Source organism: Rhinoraja longicauda, chromosome 8 (genome assembly GCF_053455715.1).
Source record: "Rhinoraja longicauda isolate Sanriku21f chromosome 8, sRhiLon1.1, whole genome shotgun sequence".
NCBI classification, from domain to species: Eukaryota; Metazoa; Chordata; class Chondrichthyes; order Rajiformes; family Arhynchobatidae; genus Rhinoraja; species Rhinoraja longicauda.
Window position 1 is genome coordinate 64,853,414 of NC_135960.1, and position 23,066 is coordinate 64,876,479.

The 23,066-nt window shown below is 39.7% G+C and overlaps 1 protein-coding gene across 4 annotated transcripts in view; it reads right to left on the reverse strand.

Moving 5' to 3' along the window:
• The window catches only part of LOC144596046 (E3 ubiquitin-protein ligase HECW2-like), a 339,372-nt gene continuing 316,306 nt past the window's right edge, over positions 1-23,066 (reverse strand). For all 4 annotated transcript variants that reach the window (XM_078404133.1, XM_078404134.1, XM_078404131.1 and 1 more), the window contains 6 exons: positions 15,737-15,866; positions 10,447-10,593; positions 9,733-9,847; positions 9,562-9,647; positions 9,364-9,476; positions 1-2,587 (listed from right to left, as the gene is read on the reverse strand). In XM_078404133.1, the coding sequence (XP_078260259.1) occupies positions 2,476-2,587; positions 9,364-9,476; positions 9,562-9,647; positions 9,733-9,847; positions 10,447-10,593; positions 15,737-15,866 (703 nt within the window). In that variant the 3' untranslated portion in view covers positions 1-2,475. The remainder of the gene's footprint in view (positions 2,588-9,363; positions 9,477-9,561; positions 9,648-9,732; positions 9,848-10,446; positions 10,594-15,736; positions 15,867-23,066) is intronic.

Genomic DNA, 23,066 nt, shown 5'->3' on the forward strand with positions numbered 1-23,066 from the left:
TAATCACTATACAACTTGATGAACTTGTAGCTAGAAGTTGAAATTCAATGCAACAGTTCTACTTTGCAATAAAGACAACCTATTCATTGGCGTTTCTATGATTTTTTATTTTCAATTAATTTTAAATGACACGGCACGGTTTCAAATAAAATATATTTACATTATGAAAATAAAACAAAGTAATTCATACTTTGGTACTTTAAAAACATTTCATTAAATCATAGTTGACTACAATAATCTTAAGTGTTTTCAGCATATTTAAATAGCAAGTGTGTACAAATGTCTGCATAATTCCAATAAACTGATCTAAATTGTGAGATTTGTGAGTGAAAATGTGACTAAGACATACTTCCATTGATTGTGTATGATTAGCCACATAGTACATATGAACTTAAGTGACAGACAAAATATAATTGTTAGACGCCCTATAAAAATGGGAGATGAGTACCAGAAATATTGGTGCAGATGATGTGAACAGTGAAATGATTCATTTTCATGAAAAAAATGTGTACCCATGAAGTCATTTATTTTATTATGTATATTTCAGGGACGCCCCATTGTATTAGCAAAAGTCAATGGATAGTTTATAAATCAGCAGATAAGAAAAAAAAGTTACTGAGCTCTCTATATTGGCAAGGAACTCTTAAAGGATGCATCAGTGAAATTAAAAAAATTGAACTTCTTAACCACTATCTATATAGCTCATTGCAATACTATGTACTTTGTGTATGAATGTGATGTGATTGGACAATAGTGATTCAGGGATCCTTAATTTGTATCCAAATAGAGTAGGATATCCATTTATAAAACTAACTGCTGGTGAAACTCAATGGGTCAAGCAGCATCTATAGAGGGAAATAGACAACGTTTTGGGTCGGGAACCTACAAACACTCTTAGTTCCTGACCCGAGATGTCTTCTGTCTATTTCCCTCCATGGATGCTGCCTGACCCACCGATTTTCTCCAGTAGTTTTTTACACAACATTCCAGTATTTGCATCTCCAGGTATGATTTTAGTCAAATTTCCGTTGCAAAATTCTGAAAATAATGTGGATTTTAGTCTTTTAGACAGGAATCAATTTTTCATCACAGCATTGCAATACCTAAGGTTATTGACAAGCTATTGAAGTTTAAATCGTGTAATTTTTTTAATGACTTGAGCACTGTTGGTCTGAAGCAGATGTTAATAATATAACAGAAAGCTGGAATTTTACATGGACAATAAATACTAGAAAACAGAGTATTTTATAACAGTAGACTTTCACTTAGAGCCCTATAGTTAATGTTTTATCATGCAAATTCAATGTCAATAGTGTACCATGTAATACATAAAAGTTCCTTCAATCTAAATTAACTGCCCTCACTCAAACACTTTTAAATACTCTATTTTATAGTCATTTAAATCCCTTTTAAATAAAATATTAACTTAAAATTTCATAGAACTAATTCGATCTACTGTTGAAAAGTTATTTATTCTATTTTGTTTGGATGGGAGGGAAGTTTTTTGGAAGCTAAGACATTTTTGTGACATCCTATTACAGTACAATATAATATCTGAAAATATGCTTTGATAATTCAGCATATTATACCATGCACTCAATTTTATATAATTTATGCCTTCTTACTTTGGTACACCCAGTGCAATTATTTTAAAAAATCTTGCTTTTGAAAACTTTTGTTTATATAAAATAAAAAAGAAGACATCAGGCTTTCTGATGTCTCTTGGACAGTTCACCTAAACAACTTTGAATAGAATAAGCAGAAAGTATGCACTGTCAGAGATCTCCCTTATCTCCAGTTTGGATAATTTAAAAATCATACAAGATTTGCACAGAATCTGTAAAAAGATTAAATAAAACAAAATTTCATAAATGATGTTTTTAGTGAGCCATTCTGACAATGAACTGTAATTGTACTTTCCATAATTTATAAATTGTATACCATGCATAACAGGTATATGAAGACCAATATTTTGATAACAAGTACATTATTTTTTTGAAACATATAGGCATAATCACAGTTTTTAAAAAAACAACTTCAGCACAGGGTTTGAAGTAAATCTCATAAAAAATCATCCACTGTCAAAGGATTATCAGTCATTCGGAGAAGCTGTCTTTCTCTGTAGAAGCATTTGTCATTTTGTAAGTGCTTTTCTTCACATAAAAATAGTCATTTTGTACTCAACAGCAGTAGTAGCAGGATACTGTCTGTAAAGTTTTCAGTTCCATCCCTTTATTTTTCATAACAGATGCACAGTAATTCAGGAGAATGTGTACCATAATTGTCTGGATTCAGTCATCTTCATCTTCCGCATGCTTGCTTTCTCCCCACGGCATCTTTTAAAGTTAAGATCACTTCTTTAATCCAAATCCCATAAAATTCACAAAAGTGCATCTGAGAATGCCATCACACCTTTCACCTCAAGGAGGTCCATGAGAAAAGTAGAGAAAATGTGCTTATATTTCGAAATATCTGTTACTCCAGTCCAAAAGTGCTTGTCTCTTCCACAGCGGTCAACATCTTTTCATACAACATAGAGAAGGTTGGATATGGAGGGAGATCTAACCGATTGAAACAGGTATGAGCCCTGAAAAAAACAATAACATTATTATGTTCCACAATGCTAAATAAAACTATAAAAAGCTTGATGATAAGAGTGGTTCTGGAAACAACAATTATTATTAAAAGGGACAATTTGAACCAATTCCCATTCTGATTATGTTATTGCATAGACTTCCAACCTTGGAATTCATATGAACTACAGAATAATCAAATAAGAATGAAGAAGAAGTCTTGTGAACTGGATACATGGAGTATTTTGGATAGTTCCATCCATGACTTCAGGATGACCGGAGTTGCACTACTTTCTTAAGACATCAATATACCAAAATGCAACATGCAGAAAGTAAGTTCCATGGAAACAATATGAAAATAATTTCTTGTGAAAAATGACACAATGGCTGGAGTATTATTGCAGGTCTTCAAGGTAAGTTATTAAAAAACACCTTATTATAATAGTCAAACAGACCTGACAGTACTGTTGGATAATTTTGATCATTAAAAGTCACATTGATGGCAAAAGGAAAGCCAGCAAATTTCAGTGGAGGTTTCAATGGTTTATGTGGAAGTGCAGTCTGCTTTGAAAGTACTCACTCACTCTGCTTTGAAAGTACTGTATTCTTCCACCCAGTATTTACGTTGCGATCTTGCATGTTTCAACCTTAAAATTGCAGCTGTACTGTACTGTACTTTAATTAATATATTCACCCAGTCCTTTTAATTCCCTTTTTCCTGCTACTGACTTCATCTACTAACTATCAGAAAATGTGAGTATTTTTTAGTAGCTATCTTTTTCTCTTTCCACATAGTGAAATAATAATAATATTATCACTTAATAAAGTGAAGGGAAAAGAACAATGTGGGAGCAGGACTATAACAGCACCTCTGTAAAATTCTGAACCCCTGAATAGCCAAACATCCACTCGTATCATTCTACTACATTAACATTCCAATAGAATAGGTAATGTGGATTACCTTCAATATGAACTAATTTCCTTTGGAGATTCATCTTCATATTTCATGCTTCCTTATGGAATGAAGAGGGGGGGGGCTGTTCTACCCATTAAGTTCCTTCCACCTCTCGCACCAATCCTATCAATTCCTTCAGCCACTTATTTCCATGTAATCTATTCACGCTCAGATGTCCATTAACAACCCCTTGATTCTCTCCTACACAGGGTAATTTAGTGTAGCCAATTAACCTCATAATTACCATGTCTTTGAGATGAAGAAGGAAACCAGATCACTTTGGGGAGACACAGAGAGAACATACAAATTCCAAAAGGCAACAGAGGTCAGAACCAAAACCAGGTTGCCCCCACTGTGAGCCAACTGCACCACCTGCAGTGTCACTTTGCCACCTTAAAATAGGCTACATGAGAATTCCTAAACATAAGAAGCTAGGGATTTATACATGTGTTAAAAGGAACTGCAGGTGCTGGCTTAAACCGAAGATAGACACAAAAAGATGGAGTAACTCAGAAATCAGGCAGCATCTCTGGATGACGTTTCGGGTCGAGACCCTTCTTCATCACGTGTTCAGAAGTCACTCAAAGCTAGTGTACCCAGTCAAAAAAAACGTTGCTTTTATCCAAAGTGATCTTCACTGCAAAGAGATAAAAACGTATGCACTAAAGCGCTTGTATAAAGCTTTGGTAAGACTACTCAAAATACTGCATTCAGTCCTTGGCAGTAAACGAGCAAAGATGTGTTGTTATTAGAGCATGTTAGTGAAGTTTTGTAAAAATTATAATATGTTAATTTATATGAACAGGTTCCATTGAATCAGTTTGTATTCAACACAGTAAAGGAAATTACTGTGACTAATAGAAAATGATGGCTGAAATGTAATAAAAATCACAACCATCTCAATGCCTGTTTGAGTAAGATTCATTGTTTCATTGTCCTTTTTTGTTTATGTGCAAGGTTAAGTATCTGAAATAAGATTCACTGGGTTTTTTAAAACATAAATTACCTATTCAAAATGTTCATTGGAACGGCGTATGCAGCAACTGCAGATGCTGGTTTACACCAAAGATACACACAAAATGCTGGAGTAACAGGCAGCATCTCTGGAGAGAAGGAATGGGTGAAGTTTCAGGTCGAGACTCTTGAGACTGAGAGTGAAAGCTAGAGATATGGAATGGTGTGTGAAAATGACAGATCAAAGCAGACGCTGATCAAGGAAATGTAGAATGGTTCATTGTTGGCTGAGGGGAAGGTGACAATGAGGCATACAGGCAGTAATGGGCCTCCTCCAGTGCCATAGTGAACCCCACTGGAAATTGGAGGAACAGCACCTCATATTTCGCTTGGGCAGCTTGCAGCCCAACGGTATGAACATTGACTTCTCCAACTTTAGATAGTTCCTCTGTCTCTCTCTTTCCCCCCCCCCCCCTCCCCCTTCCCAGATCTCCCTCTATCTTCCTGTCTCCACCTATATCCTTTCTTTGTCCCGGCCCCCTGACATCAGTCTGAAGAAGGGTCTCGACCCGAAACGTCACCCATTCCCTCTCTCCAAGATGCTGCCTGACCTGCTGAGTTACTCCAGCATTTGGTGATACCTTCGATTTGTACCAGTATCTGCAGTTATTTTCCTACATACAGACAGTAAAATTAATCAGGAGCATAGTGAAACTAGTCAGAGAACTAGGGTGGGGGAGGGATGGAAAGAAAGGGAAAGCAAGGGTTACTTGAGGTTAGAGAAATCAATATTCATTCCGCTGGCATAAGAAGGCACTTTTATTCAAATAGGCAATTCAAAGGGAAGGGTTTTGCACATTGTCCTCAGTTTACAAAGAATTGGAACTTATAGCACATCTACTTTTTTCCATAAACCCCTGGATTTTGTTGTCTGCATTAATAAGATGAGTCTTCCCACCAATTCTTGGCCTACAGCCCTATGCAGTAAATTAGAAATCTTAAACAAAGAGTGAGCACTAAAATCTGCTCGAAGGTATCACAAAATGCTGGAGTAACTCAGCAGGTCAGGCAGCATCTAGGAGAGAAGGAATGGGTAACATTTCGGGTCGAGACCCTTCTTCAGACGTTTGAAGAAGGGTCTCGACCCGAAACGTCACCTCATTCCTTCTCTCCTAGATGCTACCTGACCCGCTGAGTTACCTCAGCATTTTGTGATACCTTCAATTTGTACCAGCATCTGCAGTTATTTTCCTACTAAAATCTGCTCCACACTGACTGGATCACATTGATCCCACCCCATGCAGCTGCACTAAACCTTTGTAACATTAAGATTCCTGATGCATTGCCAAGTTGCCACCCCAGTCCTTCTGTGCATTTGCTGTCACAATATGTTTTCACTATTTCTAAATGATCAGAGATAGAAAAAAAATAATACCGATAAAAGGAATTTATTTAAAACCACATCAAACTTGTCTTAATCAAAAACAAATGTCTATTGAAATAAATAATGTTTTTAAAAACTACCTTCAAAATGAAGGTCAGTGGCCCATTCTAATTAATACGCTGAGCTTGTTGCACCAGGTATAGCTGTCGTAAAACTGAAGGGCAGATATGAAGTGTGTCCAACTCCTTGCCTCAATGGTTGACAGAACGACCCGGCATTTAATGGGGACTCCAGGGACAGAGGATGATGTTATATACATATTACAGTGCAAAGAACGAAAGTCCTAAACATAACAATTCGGCAATGTACTCTGGAGCCAGATCTGTTCGCGAGCCAGAAGTGCATTTAGGAGCATTCTTATTTGCAAACTAGATTACAAGACAAATGTGAAGCTCCACAGTCTCAACTGGAAAAGTATAAGCAATGCATTACAACCATTAAAATCTGATGCCAAGACTGAAATCTAGAGGGACAAATGATGTAGAGCCTTTGAGGAACTATATTACTTATACTAAATTGGAAGCATTATTCACCAGTTTTCTGCAATATTGCATGTGCTAATCATCAACTTAGAAATGAAAAAAATTATACTGCGTACAGATGATAAATGAAACCGACAAGAACCTGCAGTGATCTCACAATTGTTTTAAGTAAGAGATAATAATAATTTTTGGTGTCCTCATTTGTAATTATTTGTATCAGATCATTATTGATGTGGATACAATAGATGAATGTTTCTCATGTACTGATCAAATTTTTAACTTTAATTGATCATTCAACGCCAATATTCCTCTGCAATCAAATTGGTTGCTCAAATAACGCTGCTATAAATTCATCAGATATATTTCACTTTTCCTTTTAGGATAAAGTACTACCTGTTGAAGCACAAAAGAGTTTATTATATTACTTATGACTGAAAATCTGGTGTACAAATCTAATGGCTCCATTTGAGTAAAGATGAAAAATTTTCAGATTTTTCAGTATTTAGAAATAGCATATTGAGCAGAAAAAGCTTATTACTCACAGATGAATCCATGTTTCAAATATAATTCTCCACCCTACCCTCCACTCCCAAACAGAAATGATAAAGTAGACTTGAACTCATCTGTGTCCATATTCATCCACACCATCTCGTGTTTGGCATCTGCAAGCATTGCATTTAGCAGACAAATTTCAAGGGGCTGACACTTTCAGTCCTTAGAAACATAGAAAATAGGTGCAGGAGTAGGCCATTCGGCCCATCGAGCCTGCACCGCCATTCAATATGATCATGGCTGATCATCCAACTCAGTATCCCGTACCTGTCTTCTCTCCATACCCCCTGATCCCTTTAGCCACAAGGGCCACATCTAACACCCTCTTAAATATAGCCAATGAACTGACCTTGAGACATGGGGTCCGTACACAGCTGAAAAGAAGTGGTGCTCGCACAATCAAGCAGAGCATCAAGAAGAGGGGCAGAATAACATTATGATTATCTGCTGGGGTTTGGGGACGTAGAATGTCGACAGTTTGTTTTAGTTTTAGTTTTAGAGATCCAGCATGGAACTGGCGCTTCGGACCACTGAGTCCACACTGGCCGTCAATCAGCTATTCACATCAGTTTTATGCCATCTCACTTTCTCATCCATTCCCCACAAATTAGGGGCAACTTGCAGAGACCAATTAACTACAAACCCGCACATGTTTGAGATGTGGGAAGAACGCGGAGCATCTGGAGGAAACCAATGCGGTCACAGTGCAAATTCCACTCAGGCAGAACATTGGTCTATGGCTATGAGGCAGCAGCTCGACCAGCTGTGCCACTGTGACGCCCTTCCCTGTAATCCCAGTTATCTGTGCGTAGTTTCTTTCAAGGTGTGATGATAGGTCAGAGACAGCTGTTGTCAGCGAGTTATTATTAACTTAAGGTACACGTTTGAAATCAGCTCTGGGCCCCAGAGCACAAAGGATGGATCCATTCAACCAAGTTCCCTTTCAGTTATACTGAAATAAGCTTCAACTCTTGAGAACGCCTCATTCTGTTTGGATGCCAATTTCATAACTCCATAGATGCCTAGGTTTTATTTTGTGGCAGAAATGTGCGGCATCTAAAGACATGCAATAGAATTCCCAGGTTATTTCTCCTCTCCTCCCAATCTGCATCATCTCGTTGGTGCCTTAAAATGCATCCATCGGCAAGAACAACTTGAATCAGTTTAAACTAGCAAAGCATCCCAAGGCACTTTGATGGAGAATTGTGAAATAAAACTTGAAAGCAAGCCACAAAAGGAAATAACAGAGAAGATAACCAAAAAAAATCAGCATAAAAAGGATGTAAAGAAAAACAAAATATAGTAGTGGAAAAATTGAGAATGGAATTCCAATGTTAAGGGTTTTAGTAGCTGAAAGCACAACTACCAAAGAGTAATCATGATTCCAGATTTCGGGAAGTGTCGTATTTCAGACAGTTAAAGGACTAGATGATGAAATGAGGCTTACCTGTCCATTCCATTAATTCCTCTCTCTTTCTTCTATCCGTTTACTCAAAGTTACTCAACGTGCTTCAAAATTGAGTTCCCTATGCTCGACTATATCAAATCTACAAAGCCTGCCATGGATTTAAAACAATTTCAAAAAATATGTAGTTTAGCTTAGTTCGAAGGATGAAAAATATTTTCAGAAAGCCTGGCTGTGAAAATAAATGGAAAAAGTAAAATCCTTTCTCAATGAAGAATCCTTCCAACACGGATGGAGTCAAGCAGCCCCTTTTAGGCACTTCAGAATGTAATGCAATATAAAACTCTGTTATTTTCAAAAATAATTTGTGATCTTGTCCAATCCAAAAATTAAAAATGTACTTCACTGTCATGAAAATGCAGCTTAGGTTTACTAGGTTAATTCCCAGAATGGCGGGACTATCATATGTTGAAAGACTGGAGCGACTAGGCTTGTATACACTGGAATTTAGAAGGATGAGAGGAGATCTTATCGAAACGTATAAGATTATTAATGGGTTGGACACGTTAGAGGCAGGAAACATGTTCCCAATGTTGGGGGAGTCTAGAACAAGAGGCCACAGTTTAAGAATAAGGGGTAGGCCATTTAGAACTGAGATGAGGAAAAACATTTTCAGTCAGAGAGTTGTGAATCTGTGGAATTCTCTGCCTCAGAAGGCAGTGGAGGCCGATTCTCTGAATGCATTCAAGAGAGAGCTAGATAGAGCTCTTAAGGATAGCGGAGTCAGGGGGTATGGGGAGAAGGCAGGAATGGGGTACTGATTGAGAATGATCAGCCATGATCACATTGAACGGCGGTGCTGGCTCAAAGGGCCGAATGGCCTCCTCCTGCACCTTTTGTCTATTGTCTATTGAAAACAAACCATTTGCCATCCTATATTATTGACACTATGTGGCAGTAATTTATAGGAAGCACTGATGAATATATTTTGATCCTACCTTGGAAGTGAGGTGATTTTGCCCCATTTCTCAATGCAAAATCTTCGTGGACCATTGCTGCCACGTAGTGATGCAAAACCTTCATAGGGTATACTTGATGTACCTGTGACAAACTAACAAAGAAATGAAGTAGTTAGTACTATTAGTGGGTAACGCAGATGTTTAGTATAGTATCCAGTGTCATTGATTTTACTATACCTGCAGCAATCTTAGTCTCTGCTCATTGTTAAACCTTTCCACCGCGGCCCAGAACCATCTGATTACTATGTGGTTATCGTGGTATCCTTTGGAAAATAAATGAATATTTATTAGGTGTTGTTTCCAAATACTTCGATGTAACAGTGTTTGATTAAATTTGAATGATCTCACCTCCCCTATACTCTGTGTTATTCCTCCAATCACTTAAGTCAATTTCGGCAGTGCCTGCAATCACTAATTCTAATTCCCTTGCATCAAACACAGACACAAGCCGAGCATCCACCACCTGGAACAAGTAATTGTCATTGAACAGCGGGATTTAACATCAATTAACAATTCAAAGTTGTCCCATATTTACAAATTAGAGCTTACTTTTGGTATAAAAGGAATCAACGAGTTTTAATTTGCCCAGACCGAGAACGACTATAAATCACACAGACATCTTCATTTTCTCCATTAGGCATATTTTTTATTAATAACAATTACTATCCCTTGATTTTCCAGCATTATTCTTTAGATTTTATTATGAAAGGTGATTTTGAACTAAAAGTGACTTCATTTGAAATTCGTACATAAAGATGAATATTCGTCTCTCAGTTCCAAACCCTGTTTCCCCTTAGTCATAGGAATATGCAGATTTATTTTCTCATTTTCAAAAATAGGACTGGAAAACTGATCCAACTAATTATTAACCAAGCATTTAGTGATACCGAACAAGATTTCACAAAATCCTGAATACAACCTGCTGTACAACAATCTAGAGCAACATAATCGTATTTATAAAGAACCATTAGACCATCCAGAGATAGTCCTTCTGATAAAGACTATCCAATGGCAGTCTTGAGTGCCTCTTCTGGTAACGTGTTCGGCACCTGCTATCCTTACCTCATAGAAGCCTCGGACCAAACTTTCCGTTTGCTGCACAACACCCCTCTCGATACGCCATTTTACCATCTTTTCAATGTATTCTTTTTTGTTTTTTTCTGCCACAGGAATGTTAGCTCCACCTGGTTTTAGCTCTCTCTCTGTAATCTATTCCAAAATAAAAATGCAATCATTTCTCCTCGGAACAATTAACATTTAATCCACTTAAAACCTGTAACATTGTTTTACAGTTCTAAAAATAGTCATCCTCAGTGACACATTTAAAACTTAATCAGCAATGAGTTTTGAGCATAAAGGTTTTTCCAACAAAGAACATCTGCTAGAAAACTTAATTTCCCTGATGAATACCGTCTAAAGGCAATTTATATTACAGGCACTTCCCGACTTACATAAGGGATACGTTCCATGAACCCAATGTAAGTCAGATTTTACGCCACTTGGAACCGTTCCCTTCAGTTACCTGGTAGTTTGCTGTGTACAAAATAATTGGGATGGGATTAATGTGAATAAATGTCAGGTCCCGAACTGCTAACTGTTGAGCATTTCTTGGTCTATGGTAATTTCCAATCCGTCCAGTGATGTTGCCATCCTACCGTCTGTGAGAGGATGAATCCCAGTCAGTCCTGTGAACATTCGTGGTGAGCGGATGGATGCTGACACTCGGCCTGGCACATGATAAGTGGATGGATGTTGACACTTGGCCCAGGCACAAGGTGAGGTGCATGTCTGAAGTTAACCAGATTCACCGGGGTGAGCCTGCGCACCTTCTAGCGGATGACAGTGACTGCTGAACTCCTTCGGTTCCTCACTATCAGTCAGTTTAGTTTATTGTCACATGCACCAAGGTACAGGGAAAAGCTTTTCTTGCATGCTAACCAGCCAGCGGAAAGGGAATACATGATTACAATCAAGCCATTTACAGTGTTAGATACATGATAAGGGAATAATGTTCCGTGCATGGTAAAGCCTGTAAAGTCCGATCAAAGATAGTCCAAGGGTCACCGATAAGGTAGATAGTAGTCCAGCACTGCTCTCTGGTTGTGGTAGGATGATTCAGTTGCCTGTTAACAGCTGGGAAGAAACTGTCCCTGAATCTGGAGGTGTGCATTTTCACACTTCTATACCTTTTGCCCGATGGGAGAGGGGAGAAGAGGGAATGGCCAGGGTGCGACTCATCCTTGATTATGCTGCTGGCCTTGCCAAGGCAGCATGAGGTACAAATGGAGTCAATGGAAGGGAGGTTGGCTTGTGTGATAGTCTGGGTTGGTCCACAATTCGCTGCAATTTCTCGCGATCTTGGATGGAGCTGTTCCCAAACCAAGCTGTGATGCATCCTGATAAAATGCTTTCAATGGCACATCTGTAGAAGTTGGTGAGAGCTGTTGGGGACATGGCAATCTTCCCAAGCCTTTTAAGGAAGTAGAGGCATTGGTGTGCTTTCTTGGTCATTGCTTCAATATGGGTGTTCCAGGAGAAGTTGTTGGTGATATTGACTCCTAGGAAATTGAAGTTTTCAACCATTTCTACTTTGGCGCCATCAATGCATACTGGGGGTACGTGTAGAGCTTCACGTCCTGAAGTCGATCACGATCTCCTTTGTCTTGCTGACATTGAGAAAAAGGCTGTTGTCTCGACACCAGGACACAATGTTCTCGATCTCTTTCCTGTACTCCATCTCTTTGTTATTTGATATCCGGTCCACAATGGTCGTGTCATAGTTGAGTTTTTAGTTTCCAGTGGGTCCCACCAGGTCAAAATTGCAAGTCGCATTTCACAAGTGTGGAAGGGGAAGGAGAGTTTGGAAATGCATTTGAGTTTTAAGTACTCTTGATTTTTCTTCTTGGGGTTTAGAACCTGCAGGCTGAAGTGAGCTCAGGATGGGAAAGGAACCAAGAGTTGCAGGTGCATCTCTGTCTCCTTTCAGTTGTTGGACTGGGCATGGTGTGCCCATGTGTAATGTGTCTCTCAATGATGGTCCCCTCTGTAGTATGCCCCCTGAGCACATAGTGAGATGTTCACATATCGGGCAAGTGGTCTTTGGTTGAGTTTAGTTCAGAGATGCAGCTTGGAAACGTAAACTGGAAATGTAAATGTAAATGTAAACTGATTGCTCTAGGGATTGAGTACAGAATTAATTATGTAAATGCCAGTTTGCATATGTCGCCTATTGCGTAAGTCGTAAGTTTGCATAAGTCGCCTATCTGCACCATTGTCAGGTAATATGGACCTTCTCCAATGAACATATTGCGAGGAATTAATCACTGACATTTAAGCTATTCACTATAAATCTCAGTTCCCAAAAGGTAGAGATGAACCTTTACACATGAGTTGAAAATATTTGCTCAGCTCAGTTTTGTTTATATTTTAAACAATGAAAATAAAATTATTCTTTGTAACCATGGCAGTTTTATGATGGCAGATGCATTGGTTTTTTTTACACTGGAAACTATAAATATTAAGCTGAAATGGTATAAGTATGAAATACACTACAATGGTAATTTAAAAGGCATATTTAGACTCAGATTATTTTAATTAACTAGCAGAAAATAAGGTGGTCACAGTGGATAGAATTTATTCTGAAAGCAATGATCAATTTAAATGCCCTCAACAGTTCACCGTAAGAATGACACTGCGTTCTTAATCTCCTGGCCCATGTCTGGTGTTTTCAATGAAGTATTACACAAACATGAATATTTTTAATAACGAACATCCACATGAAATTAAAATACTTATCTTACTTTTGACAATAGTTAAACACTAACTTTTGTTGACCAATATCTGCCATGATCACCATGAATGGCGGTGCTGGCTCCAAGGGCCAAATGGCCTCCTTCTGTGCCTATTTTCTACGTTTCTATGTAAATTGTGCATCAGACTCATTATTCTTAAGTCAATCAATAGTCAATAGTCATAGTCGTTTATTTGTCACATACACATAAATGTGTAGTGAAATGAAACATTACCCGCAGTTGAAACATTAAGACCAATAAGAATAATCAATAAAAATGCAATAACACATACAATCATACACTAACACCAAACAAAAGTAACATCCATCACAGTGAGTCTCCTCCAGTCCCTTCTCACTGTGATGGAAGGCCAGAATGTCTTTTCTCTTCCTCTGCCGTCTTCTCCCGCGGTCAGGCTGTTGTCGTTGCCACGTCGGGGTGGTCGGGGCTTCCGACATTGGAGTGCCGCGCCGGACGGTGAAAGGTCCACGGCCTATTCCAGGCCGCGCCGGACGGTGAAAGGTCCGCGGCGGGCCGACCCAAGCCCCGCGATTCGGGGCGGGCGAACACGCTGCCTCTGCCGGAGCTCCCGATGTCGGCCCCCACCCAGGGGCCTGCGGGCTTCCGACGTCCGCAGAGCTTTGTTACAAATAAAACCACCTCACAAATATATGCAAATAAACAAGATGTGCCGTCTTTACCTGGAGAAAGTAAGTTTGAGATTTGACAGAACTCATACTAACATGAATGGGCCTCATTTGGAAACTCCCCAAATAGTTTGCATAATTGTACATAATTGTGGTTAACTCTACAGGTATGTAATTTTCTTATTGTTAAAACAGGCCAACTATTTGGAATAATATGCATTAAGGTGTATCAAACATTTCTCTCCGAATTGTCAAACTCTGTGGCTCATTCCAACATATTGTGTAAAGGCCAACACCAAATTGAAAATATTCAAGGATTCACATGCTGGCAAGTAATTGTTTCATACAGTAAGCCATCTTATGCTGTGCAACCAAAAGAAAACCAGCTTTATGGAGTTTTATGAATGATCAGCAGCACTGCAAAAAGGGAGGTGAAAGGAATTCTGCAAGTCAGAAGAATCTGCTCCATGTATTTTCCCAGATTATCCGTCTAAAAGGATTCTAATATAATGTTATTTTCATTGACATCTTATGTGACATTTACGTTTTGAACTACTGTATCCTGCATTCAACAGAGCAATTATTAGAACTGTGGGCCAGGTCAGGAGAGACTAAATTTGAAATTGATGCCTTTTACAATGGTATGAAACCTCTGAATTCCCATTGTAAACCAAAATCTTGTGTTGTTATGTCTTATAACTTTTAATATTATTGTCAATAGACAATAGACGATCGGTGCAGGAGTAGGCCATTCGGCCCTTCGAGACTATTCAATGTGATCATGACTGATCATTCACAATCAGTACCCTGTTCCTGCCCTCTCCCCATACCCCTGACTCCGCTATCATTAAGAGCTCTATCTAACTCTCTCTTGAAAGCATCCAGAGAATTGGCCTCCACTGCCTTCTGAGGCAGAGAATTCCACAGATTTACAACTCTCTGACTGAAAAAGTTTTTCCTCATCTCTGTTCTAAATGGCCTACCCCTTATTCTTAAACTGTGGCCCCTGGTTCTGGACTCCCCCAACATCGGGAACATGTTTCCTGCCTCTAGCGTGTCCCATCCCTGAATAATCTTATCTGTTTCAATAAGATCCCCTCTCATCCTTCTAAATTCCAGTGTATACAAGCCCAGTCACTCCAGTCTTTCAACATAGGACAATCCCGCCTTCCCGGGAATTAACCTAGTGAACCTACGCTGCACTCCCTCACTAGCAAGAATGTCCTTCCTCAAATTTGGAGACCATAACTGCACACAGTACTCCAGGTGTGGTCTCACTAGGGCCCTGTACTACTGCAGAAGGACCTCTTTGCTTCTATACTGAACTCCTCTTGTCATGAAGGCCAACATGCCATTAGTTTTCTTCACTGCGTGCTGTACCTGCATGCTAACTTTAAGTGACTGATGAACAAGGCCACCCAGATCTCTTTGTACTTCCCCCTTTCCTAACTTGTCAATAAGATTTCAACATCCAAACTGTGAGGTGGTTGATGTTTCAAAATATGGATCCCATGGAAGTGCTAATCCATGAGGTCAAAATGGTCAGATTAAAAATAGTGGATACAGAAAGAAATCAATGACTGCAAAATTGTTTCAGGCAAAGTACACGCTGATGGAATTAAATGTCAGAATGGGTTCATTAGTATTATAAAGTAAAAGGTTAAGAGAACTGTGGAAAATATATATCATGTGGAAGGATAGCAGTGAAAGAATAACCAAGATAAATTATCTAGGCTCCTAGTAAAAAATAATAAATCAGATGTACAAAAAAAAAAAGAAAAATCAGCAATTGAATCTATCTTGCAGGTTTTCCCTGAATGAGTTATTAATTTTATCTGTGCTTCAAAAGTGACATTGTACATTTCAAAATCATTAGTTTTCAAATGATTTCTCAGAAACCACCAATGTACCCACCTGGCCAAAGACCTCTTCATTCACAGTAAATGTTAAATCTAAGATATCACTGATGTCATTGTCCTTCATCCACTGCAGACTCTGATGGAATTCTTCATCCAAATATTCCAGGTCACTAAGATCACAAGATCTGGTAAGAAAAAGCAAACATAAAAGGTAATTACCAACAGCGTTAATTGACCTGAAATGATAAACCTGTTTCTTGCACTTCAAATGCTGCCTGACTTGCTGGGTATTTCCAGCATCTGTTTCAGATTTCCACCATCTGCGATTTTTTGCTTAATTTACTGTCCAGACTGTTTACAGTCCAGATACATTTATGGTGAAGAGTTAACCCCAAAAAAAGTTATAATGTTCTCATCCATCTAATTACTAACAGTAATATTATGCACAACTCATTGTTTGGCTTTTAAGGATTTTGCACCTTAAGAGTTTTTAAAGACACATTGCACAATAAGCAGAATTTCAGATATCAAAGCCTTTCAAACAGATACAATATTTGGAAACCTCATGGAGATAACTTTTGTGTTACGTTTCATTTAAAAACATGCCTCCTAAGAACATTTGGATAAAGTATCCCATAGTGCTGCTAATTCTAGTGCTGGTGGACAAAACACATACAGGGATTATGATGGATGTATTCTCTGAGTGCAAGTATGACTGGGATGTCATTTGATAAATCTGTGGGAAAGCTCCCCAATTAAGAAATCATTATTCAGAGGTTTATGAGGAATTTGCAGGGTTGACTTGACCAAATGTAAACTTTGTCTTCTCCAGATCCAGTGTTAACATTCAAATCAAGTGTTTGACCTTTTTTGATTCTTCTGTTTTTCAGTGCAGGTTTTTTAATCCAATGGAATGACTTGCTAGGCTATTTCAGAGAACATTTAAGAGTACACCACAAAAATGTGGGTCCAAATCATTTATTTCTTTACTGCATGATCATCTCTCTGCCCCAACTTCTGTACTCCAAACCTCTGATTACTCTGTCCCCAACCCCTGAATCCCCATTCTAACTTATCTTACCTGACCCCATCCATATCCCTCAACTCTAGTTGAATACTCTCTTCACCCCCAATCTCATACAACACTCGATCATACTACTCAACAAGAATAGACTCAAAATGCTGGAGTAAGTCAGTGAGACAGACAGCATCTTTGGAGAGAAGGAAAGGGTGATATTTCAGGTCCAGACCCTTCTTCAGACCGTCTGAATTTTAAGTCTATTTTCAGTGTAAACCAGCATCTGCAGTTCCTTCCTACACAAACTACTCAACAACCTGGAATGACCTCTTCCATCAGCTCAACTGTGGGACTTTACATGAATATAATCCAACTCCTTACATGTTGGTAAGAAATAGCATCAAATGACACTCCTGTTTAATTGTTTTCTTTTAATCTACATTATGGTTTCACCGCAAATAATATTAACAGTAAATTGAACTTTGACACCACTGTCGAATAGGCCATTGCCACCATCATCAAAATTACAACAAAATTGGTTTATATTAAATTTCCTATTGCATCAATACCTTCTCTTCCTGATCTTATGTTAGTTGATATTGTAAATTGTTCCCTCACCCCAGGTACTGAACCATTCTCCTTCAAATCTGCCATCCAATCTTTCCTCAAAGAACTTATCCTGATGTTCCAGTCATGGTGAACTGCTGCCCATCCCAGCTCTGACCACCTTTTCCTTCCCAAACGTCCTCAAGCATGTCGTCGTTGGGGCGCGACGGAAGGTTCATCGGTTGGCGGGACCGGGAACCCGCCCGGAGGCTCGTCAGACAGCGTAACTGGGAGGAAGCTGGAGGCGTCGGACATGAGGAGCATGGGCCGGTAGAAGGGTGAACCGCGGTAATGCCTCCAGCGCCTTCAAGGACACAAAGATGGCCAGATGGGCTGACCGGACTTTAGATTTTGAATAATGGCGTCATAAATGGCAGCGCCTGCATGTGTAATATATGCAAAAAGAATTTCACCGTGCAGTTGCATATATGATAAATAAAGCACAATTCAACAAATTCATATGCATCTTAAGGCAGAACTCTTTGCTTTAATCCCGTCAATCAGTGCCATATTCAAGATGGTGCTGATATCAGGCCTTCTGATCTGCCTTCGGGTCCCAGAAGTAGATCTGTAGAAGTAGATCCCAGAAGTGGAAGCAATCATTCATTACAATCGCTCCACTCTTTTACAATATATCTTTATTTCAATAGAAGCATTTCTTACCCTAATTATGCTCCTCTACTTCCCTTATCCTGTATCTCTCTACACTGTGGACAGCTTGATTGTAAATCGTGCATAGTCTTTTTACTGACTGCATAGCATGCAACAAAGAATGTTTTCCCTGCACCTCGGTACACTTGACAACAATAAACTAAACTGTTCTGTCTCTGCAACAGAAATAAAAATCTGACAAAGGTGATCTTTCTTTTCCTGTCCTTTACAGCCTTAATGCAACTTTTGCTCCGCGTGAGGAAGGAAAGAGCACTTTGATGCAGTAGGAAATTAAATATAAACCAATGTTGTTGCCATTTTGATGATAGTGGCAACAGCCTTTTAGAGAGCGCTGTAAACGTTCAACGCTCGATTAATATTGTGTAGGAAGGAACTGCAGATGCAGGTTTAAACCGAAGATCGACACAAAAACCTGGAGTAACTCAGCGGGACAGGCAGCATCTCAGGAGAGAAGGAATGGGTGACGTTTCTAGTCGAGACCCTTCTTCAGACTCTGTCATCTGACTCTAGCGCTAATATTATATTCTGTCTGAAGAAGGGTCTCGACCCGAAATGTCACCCATTCCTTCTCCAGAGATGCTGCCCTTCCTGCTGAGTTACTCCAGCTTTTAGTGTCTATATTCACGATTAATATTATTTTACTGTGAAACAGTCTGTAGATTAAAAGAAAACCTGTAAGTGGAGTGTGATTGGATTCTATTTCTTAATAAGCTTGATACAGCATCCTCATCTAATACTTCTCCACTGTCAACCAGCGACACGCACTTCCATTCCTACCCATTGCCATTGGCAAGCAATTACTTGCATATCTAAAACAATGGGTGCTAAAAATACAGTTGACGATATCCAAAACTATGAAGAGATTTACGTGCTTATTCTGCCTTCCATTCTCTGGTAAAATGAAAATAAATGTAGTTATCTCTTTTTGAAAAGAGAACACCATGAACCTTCCTTACTACAATAATGGAGGAATATCTCCAGCTCCATCCCAGAAGGATGTTCACCATATCAGAGTTCACAGCCACCGTCATCTTGACGATCATTAGCAATGTGTTTCTTGTCATGCTTTGGAGGCCTCAATTGTGGATACAGCAGATGGTAAAAGAGGACATACCTTGAGGAGAAATCGGTATGAACATCGACTTCTCCAACTTTAGATATTTCCTCTGTCCCTCTCTTCCCCTCCCCCTTCCTAGATCTTCCTCTATCTTCCTGTCTCCACCTATATCCTTCCTTTGTCCCGCCCCCCTGACATCAGTCTGAAGAAGGGTCTCGACCCGAAACGTCGCCCATTCCTTCTCTCCCGAGATGCTGCCTGACCTGCTGAGTTACTCCAGCATTTTGTGAATAAATACAGCAGATGGTAAATGTCATTGACGTTCTCCTTCATCAAGTCCACCTATCCTCACTCTGTTCCAGGCTAAAGTTAAAATGGGAAAATTGCTTCCTGAACACCCCTTGTGTATATACAACATCATGCAGGAAGCCCACACCCAGCTCTGCATGACATTTGCCCATTCATGCAATTTGTAAGTGCACACCCATCTAGGACCAACTGATTCGTGCAAAAGCTTTGATGTCAGCATTAAGTCCAGTGGCACCTGCTTATCATTCCTTGTAGTGTTCTGCAACTTTAAAGAACTCTAAAACCTCCCAAATACTCGTGCAATCATAGCCAAAGCTGGTAGAATCAACCAGCAAGCAATCTGAAACAAGTTGGTGATCCATTTAAATACTTAGGTTCAGCTGTATGAGGTTTAGACACGTTGTAAACTGAACTGTTGAGCTCTGCAACACAAGTCTTACCTACATCTGCCAACTCAGCATATTCTGCAGATATTCACTGCGCATGACTACACTCCCACCAAATGACATCTATCATGAGTCACCAAATGTGCACTTAGATTGGAATCACAACAGTATGTGCTGTAACACGCATGACGTGCGATGGATCTAAATTTAAGGCCTATTTTTCAATTGCTGCTGAATTTTAAGGGAATACAATAGGGTGGTCAAAAGGCTTTTGGCACCTTGGCCTTCATCAGTCAGAGTATTGAGTATAGAAGATGGAAGGTCGTTATAAAAGATGTTGGTGAGGCCACATTGAGTATTGTGTTCAGCTTTGGTCACCATGGTATAGGAAAGATGATGTCAAAGGGTGCAGAGACGGTTTACGAGGATCTTGTCAGGGCTCAAGAGTCTGAGCTATGTGGAGAGGTTGAGCAGGCTAGAACTTTATCCCTTGGAGTTCAAGAAGATGAGGGATGATCTTGTAGAAGTGTATAAGATCATGACAAAAATAGCAGAGGTTTTTTTTCCCAGAGTAAGGAAATCAGGAACCAGAGGACATAGGTTTAAGATGAAGGGGGGGGGGGGGGGGGGAGGATGATTTAATATGAACCTGAAGGGCAACTTCTTTTTACACAAAGGGTGATTGGTATTGGGAACGAGCTGTAGAGGAGGTTGTTGAAGCACTGCTATAACAACATTTAAAAAATGTTTGGACAGGTGCAGGGATAGAATAGATTTAAGGTGAGGGGGAAAAGATTTAAAAGGAATCTGAGGGGTAACTTTTTAACACAAAGGGTGGTGAGTGTATCGAATGAGCTGCCGGGGGAGGTAGTTGAGGCAGGGACTATCGCAAAGCTTTTGGAGACATTTGGACAGGTACATGGATAGGATAGGTTTCGAGGGGATATGGGCCAAACGCAGGCATGTGGGACTAGTCTAGATGGGGCATGTTGGTCAGTGTGGGTAAGTTGGACAGAAGTGCTTGTTTCCATGCTCTATGATCCAGTGACATGACATTAACAATAAACAATTTCCAATTCTGTTGAAACAGTGTTTTGACATGCAGTTCTTACCAATGGCTGGATAACCCAAGGTGGAAACAGAAAACAGACTGGCAAATACGATGTTTTTTTAAATATGGCTTAATATATTCAATGAGCAGAAAACACTGTGTTCAAGGAATTCAGCAGGCCAGGCAGCATATGTGGAGGGAAATGGACAGATGACATTTTGTTTCGGGTCTTCTTTCAGTTTGAAGTCTGGACTCAAAATGTCGATTGTCCATTTTCCTCCACTGATGCTGTCTGACCCACCAAGTTCCTCCAACATTTTATGTTTTGCTCAAGACTCTTGCATCAGCAGTCTCCTTGTCTATTTAATACTTCCATTAGTCATTGAAAAATACACCAACAAATATTTGTTTCTGTTTGCTTTCCTGTTTTGATGTCCTAAAATATCAACCAAAGCCTAGAGCTAAGGTGACCCACGAACTGCTTTGAGCGCTGTTATTGGAAATGTACTGGTTGATGGGATTCTGTTGAAGATACCCTGCAATATATATATGAAAAGCTCTCTTAGTTGGATCCATTTGCAGGCAAAGTAGAGTTTTGATCAATAAACTATTAATTTCAAAGGTATTTATTCACAAAATACTGGAGTAACTCAGCAGGTCAGGCAGCATCACAGGAGAGAAGGAATGGGTGATGTTTCAGGTCGAGACGTCTGAAGAAGGGTCTCGACCCGAAACGTCACCCATTCCTTCTCTCCTGAGATGCTGCCTGACCTGCTGAGTTACTCCAGCATTTTGTGAATAAATACCTTCGATTTGTACCAGCATCTGCAGTTATTGTCTTAAACGATTCATTTCAAGTACAGTTACTGCTTTACCCATTCAATGTTTCTATTACACTCTTGACTTAGATTTTAAAGACGATGGATAAGTTTTCAGAGATGAGGTAAGGCTGCACAATCCAGAGTACCCAAGCACCATCTTTTACTTGGTGCTGGCACAACTGTTCCAGGCCAACAATGAATCCTGGATGTCTCTGGCGATGATATCATTGGCATGGGGTGTCATTGAAGGTCGTGGGGAGACAGAAGAGCTTCTTCATGCTCAGCATTGTAATGATGCTGAACCAAGTGGCCGGAAATGCTGGCTTTAACTTGTCGCACAACTTTGCATGGCCTTCAGGACCTGCTTGAGGCTGTCTGGAAGAGTTTCAGTATGAAGAGCCACATTGGAAATGAACACCAGATATGATTTTTTTAAAATCCAAGAACAAGGAAAAGTCACTGATGGCACAACTGAAAATGTTTGGACTGAGGAAGCTTCCACAAGCAATTCTCTTTTGAGTTTCATTGAACAGTTTTACTTGGATTCCTTCGTTGCAAGTCCAAGTGAAAGTGATGTTCCAGTCAGCTACTCTCAACTCTGCTGTAATCTTTGTTTGTTTTTTAACATCCATGTTTGGATCGAGACTTTGATAGAATCAAACCCCCACTAGCTACAATACTCAGACAAAATATCAGCAAACAGTTCCTCAAGTCACAAGAGGACATAAGTGCTGGAGTAACTCAGCGGGTCAGGCAGCATCTCCGGACTGCATGGATTGGTGATGCTTCGGGTTGAACAAGTCTGAGGAAGGGTCTTGACCCGAAACAAAAGCTCCCATACACAAACACATTGTGTCCTCTTTTGCAAACCAGCATCTGTAGTTTCTTCTTTCTTCTTTAATTCACGACATGTCTCCTGACTCCAAAACAGTGCTGACAATTGGGAGGGGGCTGAAAGGACAGTAGCTGGATGTGTCAGTTTTTAAATCTGGTTTCTTGACAATATTCAACATTGTTGGGTAGATCGCAATGCTACAATGGTATCAAGATGTTGGCAGACCATAAATGCACCTGTCTGTTGGTCCTCAGCACCACCGCCTGGCTGTCTGGCCCCATTGGCCTCATTGTGTCCTGGTATTCAGCTGATTCTTTGTATTTTAATGGAATAAACTAAGTTGATTGGTGGGTCAGGATTTTAGAAGGAAACCACATAAAATCGGTCAGTGATATTGACTGAAGATACTTTCAAGTACTTCAGCCTTGTTTGTTGCGCCCATAACATGTTTGGAGGAGCCACTACCCTCTTGTTAGCAGTCTGTCGGCAGGTCTCGACCGTACCTGTCTCACCTATCCATGTTCTCCAGAGATGCTGCCTGACCCGTTGAGTTATTCCAGCTCTTTGTGTCGTTTTGCATATTAACCAGCATCTGTAGTTCTTTGTTTCTACCTCGTGTTAATTGCTTAG